The sequence below is a fragment of the Sminthopsis crassicaudata genome, chromosome 5, assembly GCF_048593235.1.
Source record: "Sminthopsis crassicaudata isolate SCR6 chromosome 5, ASM4859323v1, whole genome shotgun sequence".
NCBI lineage: Eukaryota > Metazoa > Chordata > Mammalia > Dasyuromorphia > Dasyuridae > Sminthopsis > Sminthopsis crassicaudata.
Genome location: NC_133621.1, coordinates 182,837,308 through 182,859,373, shown reverse-complemented (window position 1 = coordinate 182,859,373; position 22,066 = coordinate 182,837,308). Strand labels below are relative to the sequence as shown.

The 22,066-nt window shown below is 33.0% G+C and overlaps 1 protein-coding gene across 1 annotated transcript in view; it reads right to left on the bottom strand.

The window, feature by feature from the left end:
* Positions 1-8,425: 8,425 nt before the first annotated feature.
* SLC15A5 (solute carrier family 15 member 5) overlaps positions 8,426-22,066 on the bottom strand; it is a 162,592-nt gene continuing 148,951 nt past the window's right edge. The window contains exons 8-9 of the mRNA XM_074269592.1: positions 20,796-20,904; positions 8,426-8,573 (exon numbers count right to left, since the gene is read on the bottom strand). Of these exons, the coding sequence (XP_074125693.1) occupies positions 8,426-8,573; positions 20,796-20,904 (257 nt within the window). The remainder of the gene's footprint in view (positions 8,574-20,795; positions 20,905-22,066) is intronic.

Here is a 22,066-nt window from a genome sequence, read left to right as displayed (position 1 = left end):
AAGCAATTAACTATATTTGTTGAGTCAAAGTTCATAGGATCATAGATTTAAGAGCTGGAAGGTACCTCAGAGATCATCAAGTTTTATTCCTTAATTTAATAAATGAGGAAACTGAGGCTCAAAGATGTCAAGTAAGATTGCAAAGAGAGAAGTCACAAGAAAACCCAGTTTTCTTTAACAATCTCAGAATAGCAAGAATTGTGCTAAAGGAAAATGGCATGGTATAGTGGAGAGGTCAGTAGAATCAGAATTAGGATGACTAAGTGTCAAAAACCTACAGATTTTGTTGAGTAAGTAAGTTATGTAGTCATCTAGAAATTGTAGGAAAACCATTTTGCCACTTGTATATTGGAGTGAAAAGAGACTTGAAATAGAGAGACCAAATATTGTTGTAGTCCAAATGAGAGGTGATAAGGTATTGAAGTAGGAAGGCACTTGTGTGATTAGAAGTAATGATAAACATGAAAAAGATGGTATGTATACAGAAACAAAATTTGTAGCTGATTAGACATGTAAGGTAAAAGTGAAAAGACAGAAATATTAGTCAAGCTTGAGAAAATGGGTGACTGAAATATTCATGGTATCCTCTAGAAAAACAAAGAAGTTCCAAAGGGAAATTTTTAAGGGGAAAGTTAATGGATTTCTTTTATTGAGATTGAAATGTCTGCAGAAAATACTGCTAGAATGTCCAATTCAGTTGTTGGTGATGTGTGGATTGGTGTTCTTGAGAGAGCTAAAGCTCAGAGATGACAACTGATCCCATAGGAGCTGATGAAGTCCCCAAGAGAGAGTATGCAGGAAAAAAAAAAATTAAAGAGAACTCAGCTACAGAACTTTGAAGGATACTCACAGTTAATGGGGTTGCTATGGATGAATATCCAACAGAGGAAACTAGAAAGCAATCAGACACATTGAAAGAAAATCAAGAACTATTGGGGCAGCTAGGTACTGCAGTGGACAAGCTGAAGTCAGGAAGACCTGAGTTCAAATGTGATCTTACTTAACACTTCCTAGCTGGTGACCCTAGGTAAATCACTTTAACCTCAGTTGCCTCAGAAAACAAACAAACAAACAAGAACTATCACAACAAAGAGACCAAGGATTATCCAGGAGGACAAGCTTGTCAATAGTATTGAATGCTTCAAGGAAGATAAGAAGGATAAGGACTGAGGATAGGACATGAGATTTAGCAATTAAGAAATCATTGTTAACTTTGGAAAAGCAACTTCTGTTGAGTGTTGAACTTGAAAGCAAAAGTTTAAAAGAGAATGAGAGATGAAGTGATAACACTGATTATAGATGCATTTTTCAAAGATTTTAAGTGAAAAGAAGAAAGATATAGGATGGTATCTAGTGAGGACAGAAGGATCAATTGAAAATTTCTTTAAAATTGGGAGAAACATAGATATATCAATAGACAACAGTGAAGGAGTCAGTAGACAGGGAGATTGAAAATAAGAAAGAGATTAGAGTAAGATAGCAGAGTCAATATGCTAGAGAAAATGTGAAAGGATGGGATCAAAAATAGATGTTTATCAGGAAGGACCACTTCTCCATTAGAGCGTGGAGTAAAGGAAGAGACAGTCAGTGATGAAGGTAAGGATGAGATGCCATGGACCTCAAAGGAGAAGAGGCTAATTTTTAGAATATCTGCTGTGATGATGGATATAAAGAATCTATTATATTATCTACAGTTATTTTAAATATAATTTCTCTATATTTTGCTATTGGACTTTGTTAATAACATGTAGAAATGCCTATGATTTATATGGATTTATTTTGTATCCTGCAACTTTGCTAAAGTTGTTGTTTCTAGTAGTTTTTAATTGATTCTCTAGAATTTGCTAAGTATACCATCATATAATCTGTGAAGAGTGATAGTTTTGTTTCCTCATTACCTACTTGAATTCCTTCAATTTATTTTTCTTCTCTCATTGCTAAAGCTAACATTCTAATACAATATTGTTTCATCCCTGATCTTATTGGGAATGGTTCTATTTTATCCTCATTACATATGATGCTTGCTGATAGTTTTAGATGATATTTTTCATTTTAAGGAAAACTACATTTATTTCTATGCTCTAGTGTTTCTAATAGGAATGGGTGCTGTATTTTGTCAAATGCCTTTTCTGCATTAAAGAATCAATTATGGAAGAAGAGAAGGAATATCATGTGGTAAATGATGTAAAAATTTTTTTAAGATGTGGCGAAGGAATTGGGAAAGTGAAGAATGTGCAGAGTAGAATGTAGTGTAGAATTGAACAGTTTAACTTTAGGGTTCAGTTTGGTAAATAAGAAAATAAGAGATAGAATCTATGAGAGCATTGAGGGATGAAGAAGTTGTATTTCTAAATGAGGACACATAGAGGTTTTAGATGGGTAAAGAACATAAGGAAAATAATGATAAAGATTTTATGATAAAAGAGTTTATAAACTTGATCATGGAATATGAACATTTATAAACAATGGTGAGATCAAGGATCTGACTATCCTTCTGTATTACTGAGATAGAATGGAAAAGATCAAGGAATTGGAAGGTTATTGTGTATGAGAGGTCAACAACATATATGTTGGTATCCCCTAGTGTAAGGTCAGTGATTGGTCGAGGAATATTATCATTAAGGTAATGAATTCATTGAGAAAAAGTAAAAAAAGTTTTCTCTGTTTCTCAGCTCTACTTAATGGTACCTTGCAGGTGAATGACTATCTTGAGGAAGATGGAGGAAATGGTGATGTAGTATGACTAGTAAAATTCATTCTAAAAGGAAGAGAAGAAACGATTGCTCTTTTATAGTTCTACATTGTCTAAGGGTCAATGAAGTAACAAAGAGAGGTAAGTCTGGGGCTCCGGGTATTGGTGGTAGTGCTTCCAAAAACCAAAATGAAAACTAAGTTGTCAACAAAGGGACATGGGAGAAAGAAGGAAATAACTTAGTATTTCTTGTACTTGGAGCATTGAAGAAGAAACCCTTTTAAATATAGCAATGGAGTAAGAGGAAGGTAGAAATCTCATGAACCTTGCTCATTTGAGTAGAATGATTACTTGATGGGCTTATGAGGGCAAGGAAATAAAATGATTAAAAAGGTATTGGGGAAAGTCAGACAATTTGGTGCATTTCCTTTTAAAAGGAAATTATATTTCCCCATTAGAAATAAGATACCTTTCCTTCATATTTAGACAAACTTATAACCAATGCATCAAATTGTTTGAATGTTGTCACACAAAGAAAGGGTAAAGATGAACAAGTCAAGATGATAAAGTAAAAAGTAGTGTAGCTGACTTCTTCCTCATAACATTCTCCTGGATCTGGTGACATTGAACTTGCAGTTTCTTGAACAAGATATTCCACTTCCAGGTATTTCTGTTGGCAGTTAGCATGCCTGAAATGTGATTCCTTTTTTTTTTTTTTTTTTTTTTTTTTTGCCTCGTCCTGGTCTTCCTGATTTCCTTTAAGTCTCAGCTAAAATCCCATCTTTTACAGAAAATCTTTCCTAATTGTTAGGATTACAACGTGAGCAGATGACCGGACCTTCACACCTAATTCCCTTTAATTTAGTGCTTTTCCCATTGATTATCAATTTATCATGTGTGTAGTTGTTTGCATGTTGTCTCCCCATTAGTCTGTGAGCTCCTTGATAGTATAGTCTGTCTTTTATATTTATTTATATCCAAGTATTTAGCATAGTGTTTGGAACATAGTTGGCAATTGATAATTTTTTTGGAAATACTGATTCAACAGGGAAACAACAAAAGAGAGAAAGGAGAAGAAAAATAAATGGAAGGATAAATCAAGAGAGAGATTAGTTCCAAAAAAAAAAAAAACTCTAGCTGTGGAATACTGTATCATAAAAAGGAAAGAAAAAGAGAAGATCCTATGTTTGAGCTCTGGGTGAGGGAAAGAGAAGAGAATCAGGAGAACAAACATAATATACCAAGTCCAGAGTACTGCTTCTTTCTCACCAACTTCTTTTTCTATATAATTGCATAGCTGTAGTTGCCATCTGCAAGGATCTTTGAGCCCAAGAACATAAAAATCTGACAATGCTTCCATTTCTTCTCCCTCTATTTGCCAGGAAATTATGAGGCCAGTAGCCATGATCTTAACTATTTTTTTTTTTTTTTGTTGTTGCTGCTGTTGTTTTTCAGTTAAGCTTCAAGAAACTTTTAATTCTTCTATGCTTTCTGCTATGAGAGTGGTATTGTCTATGTGTATCTGAGATTGTTGATGTTTTTCTCAGCAACATTTATTTCTAGCCTTTGATTTATATAGATTGGCATTCACATGATGTAGTCTGTATATAATTTAAATAAGTGGTTGACAATATATAGCTTTTTCATATTCCTTTCACACTCTTAAACCAATTAGTTGTTCCATGTTTCATTCTAACTATGGCTTCTTGACCCACATACAGATTCCTCAGAAGACAAGTAAGATGATTTGGGACTCCAATTTTTTTGAGGATTTGTCACATTTTGTTGCCCACAAAAATGCTTTAGTGTAATCAATGAAGCAGAAGTCTTTCTGGAACTCCATTGCTTTCTTCCATAATCCAGTAAATGTTAGCATTTTTGTCTCTAGTTCCTTTGATTCATTGAAAATCTACCTGCACTTTTGGTAATTCTAAGTTCACGTATTGCTGAAGTCAAGCTTGTAGAATTTTAATCATAACCTTGAAGGCATGTGAAATGAATGCAATTGTTCAGTAATTTACACACTCTTTGGCATTATCCTTCTTTAAGATTAGAGCATGAAATAATTTTTTTCCTAAACCAGTGGCCACTATTGAATTTTCCATATTTGCTGGCATATTGAATATAGATCTAAAACAGCATCATTTGTTTTCAAATTTTAAATAGCTCAACTGGTATTGTCACCTCCATTAGCTTTATTGTTAACAATGCTTCTTAAAACTCACTTAATTTCATTCTCCTGTAAGTCTGACTCTAGATCAGCAACCATATCCTTATGCTTATCAGTATTATTAAGATTTTTCTTGTATAATTGTTTTGTATATTCTTGCTACCTCTTAATCCCTTCTGCTTCTTTCAAGTCTCTACCATTTTTGTCTTCTATCATGTGCATTTTTGATGAAATGTTCCTTTGATATAAAGTTTCTACTACTTTTGTCTTTTATTCTAACCATTTTTTTGCATGAAATGTGCCTTTGATAACTTTTGATAACTTTGATAACCTTTGACAATTTTTTCCCATTCTTTTTTCCTCCTCTTTCTTTTTGTTGATCATTTAGGAAAATCCTATATCTCCTTGTGATTCTATGGAATTTTACATTCAATTGACTATATCTTTCCTTTTTTCCTTTCTCTTTTCTTTCTTTTTTTCCCCCTCAGCTATTTGTAAAACTTTATCAAACACCCATTTTGTTTTCTTTGAGATAGTTTTCTGTTTTCGTTGTTGCCAGTTATCTATAACCACATTTTAAAAATGCTCCAAATTACTATTTTAAGAAATGCAGATTAAAGCAACTCCAAAGTTTCATCTCACACTCATAATATTGGAAAGGATGACAAAAATAGAAAATGATTAATATTTAAGGGCCTATAGGAAAATAGGCATATTAAAGTATTGTTAATTGAGTTGTGAATTGGTCTAGACATTCTGGAAAGCAATTTAGAATTATATTCCCCAAATTATTAAACTTTGAATGTCCTTTAATACAACTATATCACTACCGGGATTATAGGACTAGAGCCTACTGAGCTCAAAGAAAGAGGAAAGGGTTTCTCTCTCTTTTTCTCTGTCTCTCTCTGTCTCTGTCTGTCTGTCTGTCTCTGTTTGTGCTTGTCTCTCCACACATACACTCATACATTTGTGTGTGTGTGTGTGTGTGTGTGTGTGTGTGTGTGTGTGTGTGAGAGAAAAACTAAGGGGATGCCTACCAATTGAGGAAATGATTAAACAAATTATGGCATATTTATATGATGGGACATCATTGTAATGTAAGAATTATGAACGTGATGGCATCTTAAAAATCTGGGAAGACTCACATGAACTGATGCAAAATTAAATAGGCAGAAGAAGTGAACAATTTATACAATAACTATAGCATTGTAAAGACAAATAACTTTGAGACTTAGGAACTCTGAGCTGTTCAAAGACAAATCATGATTCCAGAAGACAGATGTTGAAAAATCCAACTCTTGACAAAGAAATGATATATTTGAAACAGAGAATGAGATATTTTTTTATATGGTCAGTGTGGAAATTTGTTTTGCTTGATAATGCATTTTTCTTAAAGAATTTTCTTTTTCTCCATGGGAAAAGGAGAAAAAAGTTTACTAATTAAAAAAAAATAACTTAAAGGAAGATTTTTTAAAAAGAATAGGATATAGAATAAAGGATATCATCATTAGTTGAAGACAGGATTATCCTGGGTTGGTCCTATGCTCTTGGGTCACAAAAAGCTCTTTCAAATATGTTTTCTCTCAGGTCTCAGTTATTGACACAAACAGAACACAAGAATATTTCAGAGAAGACCTTATATTTTCAGTTTGCTTTTTTCCTTCTGTATGATAAAAAGAACAAATGCCTGGAGGGATAGAGAATTCTTGCCACTGAGTAGCTGAAAAAAAAATAGAGGAGTGAAGAGATCCAAAACTTTGCTTGCCACTGAGCATACCATAAAAATACAGTATGAAACCCAGCAGGCTTCTGCAAACAAAGTGTTCCTTTAAGTTAATTAGTATTATTTAGAAAATGAACTCTTCTGCTTATTTACAAAGCTACAGATTTATGTAAAGCAAAACCAATTATACTTAATGCCTATACTGTTCCAGGTGCTCAGTGACAGTGTTGCTAAGCACTAGAGATTAAACTACTCTTTGAAAATGTCTTGTTCCAAATGGAAGAATGCATAATTTTTAACTGACATTAATATTGCCAAATTAGTTATTTTTCTAGGATTTCTATTGGTTAACAATTCCATGGGTTATCTTGTATTGTATGGGAACAACTAGATTTAATATTCATTTTTTGGATATCATCTACACATTAATGAATTACAAAAAGATTAGGAAAAAAAAGCCAAATTCCCAATTTACAATAAGATCTATTGAACAATCCTCATCAGAGGCCTGAGAGTGTTTTGACCATCTGATTCCCCTTTAGAAACCAATTCTGCAATAGTATATTTTGACTTCTGCAATAGAAAATGACTCCTTTTGTTGTGTGATGGAGGCCTATGAAGTCCCAAAGAGAGTGTGTATGGTTCTTCACTTATCTTTAAAATAGAACTGGAAACACCTGGAATTTTATAGCAGTTGCCTGGCAAAAATGAATATGCATACCACAGCAAGTCAGATTTTGCACATCTTTTGTTCTATAAACCTAAAATCTTTTACACACACTCTAAAGGGATTTATTACTATAGCAGTAATAGTAAACTTTACTTATCTTGTGCTTAAATAGCAGATGCTATAGAATAAATACCGTTCTTTCCCCACCCTTTCCCCAGTTTTCAAATTGGAAATCAGACATGGGTTATCTGACTTTCCAGTCTCACTTTATTGCAAAGCAGTCACTTTCTCTGCAGATGGCACCCTCCAGATATCTAGTATTACAGTAGCAGTAGAGATAGAATAAACCTTAGGACTAAGGATTTCCTTCTAGCACTTCTGTTCTGCTAGTTACTCTGGCCACTTTTCTGATCAGTCAATATCCCCATAACCTTTTTTAGTTCTTTCTCTTTTTCCATAGTTTGTATATTCTCATTAATTCATTTAAGCCTGACAGATCCAACATAGTCTGCTACCTCTTTTGATTATTGGTTCTTTAGGGGGAACTTAACCTTTAAACTTAGACCATGTTTTCTAATCATCTAATTCAAATCTTGGTTAGGGTAACATATAGGTAATATACAGATATGATTGTGATCCTCAAAGAAATCTATCATCTGTTGAGGTGTATTTTATGTTTTTGCTTAAAGTGACAAAAATAAAAAATAACAAACCTTGTGGTTAATATTATGAATGTTGCTTTTCAATAGCTATGCTCTCTCTACCTTAGGAATACATTAGAATTTCTCAATTTGAAAAGTAGCACAGTAATATCTATAAGAAGTTATTTTGTAGCATACATTAATTAGTTTTTAAAAAATAACTTTATCAATAAAATATTCATATGAAAGCATAATTGTTTGCAAAATCCAAAATTTTTTGGAAAAATTATATATTTTTTAATTTCAAATTTTTTTTCTCCATCTACCCCTTCTCCTACTAAAATACCTATTATGCATATGAAGTCATGCAAAACATAAAATCTAAATTTTTATATCTTTCCAAATTAAATAGAAAAAGTGATAGTGATGGAATAAGTCTCAAAAATATTAGGTATACATCAAGCTACACAAAACACACAGCCTGAAAATTACAAATTAAAAACACTGTGATGACAGATCAAATCCAGTTTTACAAGGTTGTCTCATTATGATCAATAGTGGAAGAAAACTCCATAATACTGCCATAATACTTTAGATACTGGTCATTTTGGAGAAGCATTTCTTCAACATGATGTCCTCTGGTTCTCTGGTTATGAAACTGATTTAGATTGTAATATCTAAGGAGAAGGAGCAGGAGAAAAAGGAAGAAGAAAAGTAAGAAAAGAGAACTGCTGCTTTTATTACTATGGTTATTATTTTCTTATATTTAAGATAATGTCTGTGGCAAGTATATATAGCTACATTCTTCTTCCTTTTTCTTTTTCTTTTTTTTTTTTTTTGCTGAGGCAATTGAGGTTAAGTGACTTGCCCAGGGTCACACAACTAGGAAGTGTTGTGTCTGAGGCCAAATTTGAATTCAAGTCCTCCTGATTTCAAGGCTGGTACTCTATCCACTGCACCACCTACTTGCCCTTTCCTTTTTCATTTTTAAAGCCTTTTTGATCAACTGGCCTAAAATATGCCCTCAGTTTGAGGAGAATGGATTTCAAGTTGGTCAGAGGAATTATAAATAGGTTCCTTTCTTTTTCACTGCTTGTGTGTCACTGAGTAAATTGATTAATCTTATGTATTCCACTAGATGAGTGGAGTGAGATTTAAATAGCCTTTAAGTGTCTCTCCTAGCTCTAAATCTATTATCATATATCATATGCTAAAATTTTATTGTATAAATTAGCTCAGGTGGAATGAGAGACTTTTAGGACTGACAACCTAAACAGAGAAAGAGAAACAACTCCGATGAAAAGGGGAAAGGGGAATTATCTAAATTAAAGGTCTTTAAAATGGAAATCCATGGGTACCATTCAAGAGGCTCGTGAAATTTTTTTTTATATTTCAATAACAATGTTTCAGCACAATTCTGTTACTTTGTAATTCTCTTACATTATTTGAAACACCTAAGAACATTATTTTGAGAAGGGATCCATGATACAAAAAAAGCTAAAAAAACCTAAACCCCAAACCATAGTCTAAAGAATAAGCAATGTGAAAGGATGGAGAAGTCACCTATCAACTTGGAAGAAGGTAACTATTGAATGGTACGAGTACAAAAGATAACATAGTCATATCAGAATTATGTCAGGGCTACTAAAGTTCAGAATGAATTAACTCTGATGAGGAAATGAAAAAAAATATGTATATATATTTTTCCCCCCTTGAGGATGGGGTTAAGTGACTTGCCCAGGGTCACACAGCTAGGAAGTGTTAAGTGTCTGAGATCAGATTTGAACTTGGGTCCTTCTGAATTCAAGGCTGGTGCTCTGTCCACTGCGCCACCTAGCTGCCCCCGAAATGAAAACTATATTGGACAAAAAAAAAAAAAAAAAAGGATTCTCAATTTTTTTTCACCCATGGCAGTCTGGTAAAACCTATAGACTCCTTTTAAAAATAATGCTTTAACATATATAACATAAAATAAATAGTATTTGAAAGGGAATCAATTAAATCAGAATAGGATTATTAAATTTTTAAAAAATGGATATCAAGTAAAAATCCTTGATTGAGGATTATTGATTAGTAAAGTTAGTATAGATAACTAAAAACACAGAGAAAAAAGAGCTGCTCAATTTTTATTTTAATTCTGTTTTCTCTGAAAAAGAAAATGATCCTTGCTCTAGAAAGAAGAACAAATATGAAAAATGGGAAGTTCATACTCAAGATAAATAAGGAGATGGTAAGAAAGTATATATTCAAGTCATCCAGACTAGGTGAACTATATTTTTGTACACTGAAAGAATTAGGAGATGCAATTGCTGGGCTTCTGTCAAGAATCTCTAGGAAGAGCATGGAGAATGCGAGAGGCACTGAAGCACTGGAACAAGCAAATGTCCTAATTTTTTAAAAAGGGAAGGGAATTGAAGACATAGCTTGTAAGCTAGAAAGTTTGGCTTTAATTTCTGGGGGGGGGAGGGGACAAAGCAAACCCTAAAATATATTATTAAAGAGATGTTTAGTGAATATCTCATAAAAAAGTGGTCATCCTAAAAAGCTAAGTACACTTCATCAAGAGCAGGTCATACCATACTATCCATATTTCCTTTTTCTTATGGGATTGTAGACCATGAGAATGTTTAAATATAATTTATATTTTTACCAAGTCATAAAATCTTTCATGCTTTTCTTGTTAGAAAGGAGAAATCTTCACTACATAATAGGATAACTGAATAGGTTCAGAACTGGCCAGATAACAAGATCTAGAGTCATTAATGATTTGAGATTAATTTGAAAGGAGGATCCTCATGGAATAGTACAACCAAAATTCTTCTCAGGGACCTGCTTGCTTTGACTTACTTAACAAGTGTGTCAACAATTTAGAGAAGCTCATGAAAGGAAAGTTTTCAAAATTCAATGATCCAGAGCTGCTAGAAAAAATTCACACATTGAGTCTTGTGTGGAGTCAAAATGGCAGAGAGAAGACAAGTCTTGGTCTGAGCTCATCCTGTCTTCCCTTAGATGAACTCTAGATCAAGCCTCTGAATGGATTTTAGAGTTATAGAACCCACAAATATTTAGAGAGTAACAAATTTCAAGCAGAACATATTTTGGAAGAAATTTAGGAAAGGTCTGTCTCAATCAGGCAGAGAGGGAGGTGGCCCAGCATGGGTACAGTGAAGGGATTCAGAGTGGAGAGGTATCCACAGTAGAGGGAATCTACTAGGTGGTTCTTAGTCAAAATATAGCAGTTTTGGCTATTCTATTCTGATTCAGAAACCAATGGATCAGCAGACTAGCTGTGAGACCTCCAATGCAATTCTAGAAGACAAAGAGTAAGCCCTTGGACTCCAGCCATGCTCACCCAGCACGGAAAGGAAGTCAGCAGCACTGGCCCCAGAGCAGCATGTAGCTGCTGTTGATTATAGAGAAAGCTTGGGACAATCTTTCCTTGCCCTAAGAGCAGACCTCAACCTTTAAAAATGAGCAAAATAGCAAAAAAGAGCTCTGACCATAGATAGGAGAAGAAAGAACAGACCTCAAACTCTGAAGACACTGAAGGCAAAATGTCTCCAGATGAAGCCTCAGGGGGTGATTTCCAAATATAAAAAGGCCTTATTAGAAGAATTCAAAGAGGATCTTAAAAGAGAATGAGAAAAAAAAATGGGGAAAGGAAATGAGAGTTTGCAAGAGAGTTCAGAAAAGAAAATGATGAAATAATCTGAAGAAAACTCCTTAAAATAGATTTGGTAAAATGGCAAAAGAAAATAACTTCTTATAAATGATTTGGTGAAATGGAAAAAAACCAACCAAACAAAACCCTCCACAATTCCTTGAAAAACAGATTTGGTGAAATGGAAAAAGACAATAACTTTCTAAAAATAGAATTGGCTAAATGGAAAAAAAAATCCAATGAATAAAATAACTCATTTAAAAGTTCAATTGGCCAAATGCAAAAGGAGGCAAAAAAAAGCTAACTGAAGGAAATAATTCACTAAAAATTAGAACTGAACAAATGGAAATGAATGACTTGATGAGACATCAAAAATCAGTCAAACAAAACCAAAGGAAAAGAAAAAATAAAAGAAAACATAAATTACTTCATCAGAAAAAAACAAAAACAAAAACAAAACAAAACAAAAAAAAAAAACTTGGAAAATAGATCCAGGAGAGATAATCTATGAATTATTGAACTACCTGAAAACCATGGTGAAAAAAAAGTCTAGATAACATCTTTCAAGAAATCATCAAGTGATGTCCTAGAACTGGAGGCTAAAATAGCCATTGGAAAATCCATTAATCACCTTCTGAAAGATATCCCAAAATGAAAACTCCAAGGAATGTCATAGGTAAATTTTTAGAATTATCAGCTCAAGGAGAAAATATTTTTTAAATTAATTTTATAATTATAACATTTTTTTTGACAGTACATATGTATAGGTAATTTTTTTTTTTTACATTATCCCTTGTACTCCCCTCTGTTCCCAATTTTTCCCCTCCTTCCCTCCACCCCCTCCCCTAGATGGCAGGCATTCCCATACATATTAAATATCTTATAGTATATCCTAGGTACAATATATGTGTGCAGAACCGAATTTTGTTGTTGTTATTATTGCAAAGGAAGAATTGTATTCGGAAGGTAAAAATAATCTAGGAAGAAAAACAAAAAAAAATGCTCACAGTTTACACTCATTTCCCATTGTTCCTTTTCTGGGTGTAGTTGATTCTGTCCATCATTGATCAATTGGAATTGGATTAGCTCTTCTCTATGTTGAAGATATCCATTTCCATCAGAATACATCCTCATACAGTATCATTGATGAAGTGTATAATGATCTCCTACTTCTGCTCATTTCACTCAGCATCAGTTGATGTAAGTCTCTCCAAGCCTCTCTGTATTCCTCCTGTTGGTCATTTCTTACAGAACAATAATATTTCATAATATTCATATACCATAATTTACCCAACCGTTGTCCAATTGATGGACATCCATTCATTTTCCAGTTTCTAGCCACTACAAAAAGGGCTGCCACAAACATTTTGGCACATACAGGTCCCTTTCCCTTCTTTAGTATTTCCTTGGGATATAAGTACAGTAGTAGCATTGCTGGGTCAAAGGGTATGCACATTTTGTTAACTTTTTGGGCATAATTCCAGATTGCTCTCCAGAATGGTTGGATTCTTTCACAACTCCACCAACAATGCATCAATGTCCCAGTTTTCCCACAGCCCCTCCAACATTCATCATTATTTGTTCCTGTCATCTTAGCCAATCTGACAGGTGTGTAGTGGTATCTCAGAGTTGTCTTAATTTGCATTTCTCTGATCAATAGTGATTTGGAACACTTTCATATGAGTGGAAATAGTTTTAATTTCGTCATCTGAGAATTGTTCATATCCTTTGACCATTTATAAATTGGAGAATGGTTTGATTTCTTATAAAGTCAATTCTCTGTATATTTTGGAGATGAGGCCTTTATCAGAACCTTTAACTGTAAAAAATGTTTTCCCAATTTGTTACTTCCCTTCTAATCTTGTTTGCATTAGTTTTGTTTGTGCAAAAACTTTTTAATTTGATGTAATCAAAATTTTCTATTTTGTGATCAATAATGATCTCTAGTCAAGGAGAAAATATTACAAACAGTAGAAAGAAACAATTCAAATATTGAAGAGCCATAATCAGGAATACCCAGAACCTAGCAGCTTCCATTTGAAAGGACTGAAGGAATATGATATTCTGGAGGGCAAAGGAGCTTGGACTGCGAGCAAGAATCAATTATCCAGCAAAATTAAACATTATCTTTCAGTGGAAAAATGAACATTCGACAAAATAAGGGAACTTCTTTAATTTTTATGAAAAAGCCAGAACTAAACAGAAAATTTGATCTTCAAATATAGAATTCAAGAGAAGTATAAAAAAATAAAAAGGGAAGAAAAAAACTATGTTTTTAAAAAGATTAAATAGTTTACATCCCTGTAAAGGAAGATGATATGTTTAATTCTTAAGAACTGTATCTTTGTTAGAGGTATACTTAGAGGGTGAGGGTGTAATTTGACTTTATTGTGATGATATAAAAAAGAAACTAGGCATGGAAAAAGAATTCTACTGGAAGAAGAGGAAAGGGAAGTAAAATGGGATAAATTATATCACATGAAGAGACAAAAACATCTATTACAATTAATCTCATAGGATTTGGCTCAAAAAGACATTTATTTTGATAAAGAAACTTGTCTCACTCTATAGAAAGTGAGAAAGGAAAGGGGAAAGGAAAGTGAGAGGCTAATAGAAGGGAAAATAGAAGTATAAGGGGAAAGGGATAAAAAAGAGGGGAGGGACTGTAAAAGGGGAAGACTTATTGAGGGAGATGGCAGCCAGAAATAAAATACTGGTGAGGAGAGAAAGGGGGAAAGGAAAGAGAAAAGTATTACTTGGGGGAAATAAAATGGTGGAAAATATGGATTTATTAATTGTAATTGTGAATGTGAATGGGATCAACGCTCCCATAAAATGGAAGTGGATAGCAAACTAGATTAAAAGCCAGAATTCTACAATATGTTGTTTACAAGAAACACATTTAAAGCAGAATGATACTTACAGAGTAAAGGTAAAAGACTGGAGCAGAATCTATTATGTTTTAGTTGAAGTAAAAAAAAAAAAAAGCAATCCTGATTTCAGATCAAGCAAAAGTAAAAAATAGATCTAATTAAAAGAGAAAAGGAAGGAAACTACAATTTGCTAAAGGATACCATAGATAATGAAGTAATATCAATACTAAACATATATGCATCAAATTCCAGAAGAGAAGTTAAGAGAGCAAATCTATACTAGTGGGGGATATCAACCTTGCTCTCTCAGAACTAGATAAATGGAATCACAAAATAAATAAGAAAGAAGTTAAGGAGGTAAATAGAATTTTAGAAAAATTAGTTTTGATAGACATTTGAGAAAATTGAATGAGGACAGAAAGGAATATACATTTTTCTTGGTGGTACATGAAACCTTATAAAATTGACTACATATTAGGGTATAAATACCTCAAAATTAAATGTAGAATGGTGAGAAATTGTAAATGCCTCTTTTTCAGATCATAATGCAATAAAAATTACATGTAATAAGGGATCAGGAAAAATAGACCAAAAAAATTGGAAATTAAGTAATCTAATCCTAAAGAATGAGTGGATAAAACAACATATAAACATAATTGATAATTTCATCCAAGAGAATGACAATAATGAGACAACATACCAAAATTTATGGGATGCATCCAAAGCAGTCCATAGGGGAAATTTTATATTTCTTGATTCTTACTTGCATAAAATAGAGAAAGAAAAGATCAATGAATTGGATATCCAACTAAAAAAGCTAGAAAAAATAAACAAATAAAAAAACCCCAATTAAATAAATACCAAATTTGAAATTCTGAAAATAAAAGGGGACATTAATTGAAGTAAGAAAGCTATTGAATAAATAAACAAAACTAAGAGTTGGTTTTATTGGGGGAAAAAACCAAAAAATTAGACAAACCTTTACTTAATTTTATTAGTAAAAGGAAAGAAGAAAATCAAATTGCTAGTATCAAAAATGAAGAGTGAACTTTCCACCAACAAAGAGGAAATTACAGCAATAATTAGGAGCTATTTTGCCCATACATACCAATAAATTTGATAATCTAAGCAAAATGCATGAATACTTAGAAAAATATAGATTGCCCAGATTAACAGAGGAAGAAATAAATTACTTAAATAGTCTCATTTTAGAAAAAGAAATTGAACAAAGTATTAATCAACTCCCTAAGGTAAAATCTCCAGGGCCAGGTGGATTTACAAGTGAATTCAATCAAACTTTTAAAGAACAATTAATTCCAATACTATACAAACTACTTGAAAAATAGGCAAAGGAGTCCTACCAAATTCCTTTTAATAGGGAGATATGGTGCTGACACTGAAACCAGGTAGGGTCAAAATAGAAAAATAAATTTATAAACCAATTTTCCTAATGAATATTGCTGCAAAAATCTTAAATAAAATATTATCAAAGAGATTGCAGCAAGTTATCCCCAGGATAATATACCATGATCAAGTAGAATGTGTACCAGGAATGTAGGGCTAGTTCAATGTTAGGAAAAGTAATAGGATAATTGACTATATCAATAACCAAACTAACAAAAATCACATGATGATGTCAATAAATGCAGAAAAAGCATCTGACAAAATCCAACATCCATTCCTATTAAAAACACTAGAGAACATAAGTGAAGTTTTCCTTAAAATGATTAATAGTATCTATTAAAAACCACCAGCAAGCATCACATGTAATGGGAACAAAAAAACAAACAAACAAACAAACAAAAACATTCCCAATAAGATCAAGGGTAAAACAATGTTGCCTACTATCATCATTTCCATATTCAATATTGTATTAGAAATATTAATTTTAGCAATAAGAGAAGAAAAAGAGATTTAAAAAATTAAAGTAGTGAAGAAATCAAATTATCACTCTTTGCAGATGTTATGATGATATGCTTAGAGAATCCTAGAGAATCAACTAAAAAACTACTAGAAAAAATTCACAACTTTAGCAAAGTTGTAGGATACAAAATAAATCCACATAAATAATCAGCATTTCTATAAGAAGTTACCAACAAAGTCCAGCAGCAAAAGATAGAGAAATTCCATTTAAAATAACTAGATGATATAAAATATTTGGGAGTCTACTTGCAAAGACAAAATCAGGAACTATATGAACAAAATTACAAAACACTTTCCACACAAATGAAGTCAGATCTGAACAATTGGAAGAATATCAAGTGCTTATGGGTAAACTGAGCTAAAATAATAAAAATGAAAATCCTACCTAATCTATTTATTCAGTGCCATACCAATCATACTACCAAGAAATTATTTTACAGAGCTAGAAAAAATAATAACAAAGTTCATGTGGAAGAATAATTTCAAGGCCATGAATTTCAAGGGAATTAATGGAAAACTTCAAATGAAGGTGGCCTAGACCTAAAACTATATTATAAAGCAGTGGTTATCAAAACAATTTAGTACTGGCTAAGAAACAGAATAGCTGATCAGGTTAGATTCAGAAGAAATAATAATCAGTGATTATAGTAATCTAGTATTTGATAAACCACAAAATCCCACCTTCTGGGATAAGAACTCACTATTTGACAAAAATTGCTGAGAAAATTAGAGAATAGTATGGCAGAAACTAGGCATTGACCAACACCTGTACTAAGATAAGGCTGAAATGGATTCATGATTTAGACATAAAAAGTGATATTATAAGCAAATTATAAGAACAAATGATAGTCTATCTCTCAGATCTCAGAATAAGAAAGGAATTTGTGACCAAAGAAAAACTAAAATACATTATGAAATACAAAATGGATCATTTTGATTTTATTATATTAAATTTTTTTGCACAAACAAAACCAATGCAGACAAAATTAGAAGAGAAGCAGAGAAATAGGAAAAAATATTTACATTCTGGTGTTCTGATAAAGGCCTCATTTCTAAAACATAGAGATAATTGACCCAAATTTATAAGAATATAAGCCATTCTCCAATTAATAGTCAAAGAATATGAACAGACAATTTTTAGATGAAATTAAAACCATTTTTAGTTATATGAAAAAATGCTCTATATCACTATTGATCATAGAAATACAAATTTAGGCAACTTTGAGATACCACTATACACCTCTCAGATTGGCTAAGATGACAGGAAAAATAATGATAAATATTAGAGGGAATGTGGGAAAATTGGGATACTAATACATTGTTAGTAGAGTAATTGTGAATTGATCCAACAACTCTGGAGAGCAATATGGAACTATGCTCAAGGGGCTTTTAAATTGTGTGTACCCTTTGATCCATCAGTGTTTCTACTGGGGCCTATATCCCAAAGAGGTCATAAAAAAGGGAAAGGGACCCACATGTGCAAAAGTGTTTGTGGCAGCCCTTTTTGTGGTGGCAAGGAACTAGAAACTGACTGGATGCCCATCAATTGGAGAATGGCTGAATAAGTTATGGTATATGAATATTATGGAATGTTATGTTCTATAAAAAATGATCAGCAGGATGAGTTCAGAGAGGCCTGAAGAGACTTACATGAACTGATGTTAAGTGAAGTGAGTAGAATCAAAAGAATATTGTACATGGCAACAACAACATTATCATATATTATGATCAAATCTGATGGATGTGGCTCTTTTCAACAATGAGGTGATTCAGACCAGTTCCATTAATCTTGTGATGGAGAGAGCCATCTATACCCAGAGAGAACTGTAGTGTCTGAGTGTGGATCACAACGTAGTATTTCTACTTTTTGTTGTTTTTTGTTTTATTTCTCATTTTTTTCCTTTTTGATCTGATTTTTCTTGTGCAGTATGATAATTGTGGAATTATGTACAGAAGAATTATATATGTTTAGCATAAAAAAAGAATACACACATTAGATGAGAGTCAAGATTCAAGAACTTGATTGACTAGACTATTGGATTTTATTTAATTGAATGAAATTTAGCAGAGATAAAGAGTAAGACTTAAACCTGTGTTAAGAAAAATTCTTGGGCAACTAGATGGCACAGTGGATAAAGTACCAGCCCTGAGTTCAAATTTGGCTAGCTATATAACCCTGGGCAAGTCACTTAACCTCAATTGCCTTAGCAAATATAAGAAAAAAAAGAAAAATTCCTTTGGAAATAAAATCATAAGAATCATGGTTATATAGCAGCTGATTTGAAAAAAAAAAGATCTGGTGATTTTTGGTGGACTGAAACAAAATGAGTATACAACTTTATATGGCATTGGTCCCTCACTCTCCACCCCCTGCCAAGAATAAATACATTGGAAGCTGTATTAATATGAGCATTAATATATTAGAATGAAGAAGTGATGCAATGCTACACTCCCTGGATTGGATCACCTCTGTACTGGACATCATATTTTAGAGATTACAATGATAAAGTAGAGAAAATAAAGGCAACTATGATGATAAAACTTTTTGAGATCCTGCAGTTTCAGTATTGGTTAAAGACATGACAGATGTTTAGCATAGAGAAGATAAAAGTGACATAATGGCTGTCTTCAAATATTTGAGGAGTTGAACCTGACAGAGGAATGAAAAATTTTCTATTTGTCCTAAATGGCAGAACAAGGAGCAGTAAGTAGTAGTTGGAAAGATTTATTCAGATTATAAAAAAGAATTCCAAACAGTTAAAGCTATTCAAACTAGGAATGGACTATTTGAAAAGTGGATGCCTTCTTATTCATGTGAGATGAATACTCCAAAGACTGGATAGTCACTTGTTGGGGCTACCATAGATATAATTCTTTTTTTGTCATAGGATATACTAGATGGTTGCTGAAGTCTCTTCCAACATTGCAATCTTGTAATTCTAAGGATACCTGCCTATCTAGAAATCCATATTCCATTGCTCTGACAAGGAAAAGTAATCTGAAGCAAAAGAAAAATACAGAATTAGAATTGGAAGAACAAATTGTAGGGTTTTTTTTTTGGGGGGGTGAAAGATGGCAAGAAAGAAAGGATTGAGTGAATGGCGCAGGGTGATTTTGAGATGTGATTGGTTTTAGGGGGGATAGCACTGAGAGCAAAAGAATAAAGTATAGATTAATTAGATATGTATAAATAGGGGAATATCACTGAATTAGTAGGTTGGGTTGATGGTGATATGGTTTAGAAGATTTATTAGATTGAGGTTCAGGCATTGAATGTTGAGATTCAGCCATGTGAAGAATTCACAATGGTCATTCTCTTTGAAAAAAGGTAAGTTTATTTAGAAGATGTTACAGATAAAATGAAGAGATACAATAGACACCAGGAATGATAAATATGAAATAGAATTGGGAGAGCATATAGTTAGCAAGGAAAGAGGTTTTAACAATTAAACATGGAAAAGACAAGTTCCCTGGCAGAATTTACAATTAACCAGGAGAAAGGGAATACTCCACATTCCACAAGGTTGGAATATGCCCTTAGCAGACAGGCTAAATCTATAGAGGGATTTAGTACTCTAAAAGAGTTAGCATTAGAAGGAGAAAGACACCATGAAGCTTGGCAGGTGAATGAGAGGAGAAACACCAAATGGCATGAGGGAGGGGTGAAGGGAAAGCTACTACAAGGTAGAGTGCCATTGTGGGCTATAACTCTAAAAAGGATTCAGCAAGGATGCCACGGGCCATGGACAGCTTTAAAGGGGAAATTTAAGCTCAGGATTTGACATAACTCAGGATTTGTGACCAGACACAGCAAGGTGGGGTTATCTACAATCTCCACAAAGGATGGGATTAGAAGATTGAACTGATCCCCATTATTGCCCTTTCCTACTTGCCTCAAGAAGTAGTTTTAGCAGTACATTAGGCTTTCTCTGTGAACCCCACCTAATGGCTCAGGCCCTCATCCTTGGGAGTAAGAATGAATAAATGGGACAAAAGAGACTATTTAATAATCTCAAATTATTGCCTAAATGGTCCTTAAGCTTTTGTTGATCCAGAAATGGATAATGATGCTTCAAACACTTACATGTAAGTGAGTAAGCAATGTTGGATTCTTGGTTATTTATTTATTTAATGGTATTTACTTTTAATGACTGTTACTATACTTTTCTTTTAAAAGTATCAATATTTAATGTAGAAAAAATTTGCTTTTTAAGAAATCTTTAGAAATGAGCAAAACAGTATTTTATTGAAAAAAATTAATGCAAGCCTAAAAGTCTAAATTTCATTTCATTCCTCTGAATAATCTATACAATATTTTACTAATATGTTCACCATAATTCTTGTTGAATTCTTGTTGGCATAATGATTTTTCCAGGACCAATATTTTATTGAATAAGAAATTGTTCGTACCACCACTAACTAGTATTTAATGAGGTACTTACCTGTGTGAAATGCTCCAGAATCCTAGGATGTTCAACAACATTAAAGATGCCAAAAAGAAGAAAGAGTTTTCTAAATTGCCTTTGTTTAATACATTTGGAAACCAATTGCCTGTATGGAACAAATATAATTGTTATTGTACTCCAAAGAAGTTGCTATGACTAATCATTACATATAATTTAGATATCAATAATGTCAACAAATTTTCTCCAAAGCTCTATTGTTGCTAGTTAATTTTATTTTGTAAATAGTGAGTAACATAGTACAGATAGAATATTAAAAACATTTTGGCATCTTTGAAAGTCAGAATAATTCAACTTCAGGTAACATAGTCTAAGAATTAAGAAATTTTGATTTCATTCAGATTTCATTGTTATCTGTGTGAACATTGGTACTTCACTTCCTTTTTCTCAACTGTATAAAATAGAGATAACAATCAATGAACAACTTAACACAGAGAGCCCTGCCATGTGCCAGACTTTGTGTTGAGACCTGGGGATACAAAAAGAAGCAAAAGACAAGCTTTCAAAGAGCTTACAACTTAATGGGGAGGACATCATGCAAAACATATATACAATGTTATTATTTAGCCCTTTTTTGTCATGTCCAACTGTTTGTGATCCAATTTGGGGTTTCTTTGGGAAATGGGAGTGGTTTGCCATTTCTTTCTCCAATTTATTATACAGATGAGGAAACTGAAGCGAACAGGAGTAATTGACTTGCCTAAGATCTATTATCAGAATAAAAGAAAGAGAGGAGGTAGAAGAAAGACAGATGGAGAGAGGGGGGGGTGGGAAAGAGACACACTTACAAACAGAGAGAGAGAGAGAGAGAGAGAGAGAGAGAGAGAGAGAGAGAGAGAGAGAGAGAGAGAGAGAGAGAGAGAGAGAAAGAGAGAGATGGGATATAGTCAAGAGAAATAATTGGATCTCATAGTCCTGGAGAGGGAGGATATACAATACAGTTGGAAAGATAGAATAGGACCAAGTTGTGAAAGGCGTTAAAAGCTAAATAGAGGAGTTTAAATTTGATTCTAGAGGCCATGGGAAGCTACTAAAGTTTATTGACTAGTGAAGTGACATAGTCACATCTGCACTTACAGAAAATTACTTTGACAGAAGTGTAGAGAATGTCCTGGCTTTCCAAGAGTCTAGGTGAGAGTTGATAAGAGCCTGAACTAAGGTGATAGCTACTCAGATAAGTCTGAATAAAGAGACTTGGTAAGATGCAAGAGATGCTGTGGAGTTATAAATTGAAGATTTTTCAACTGATT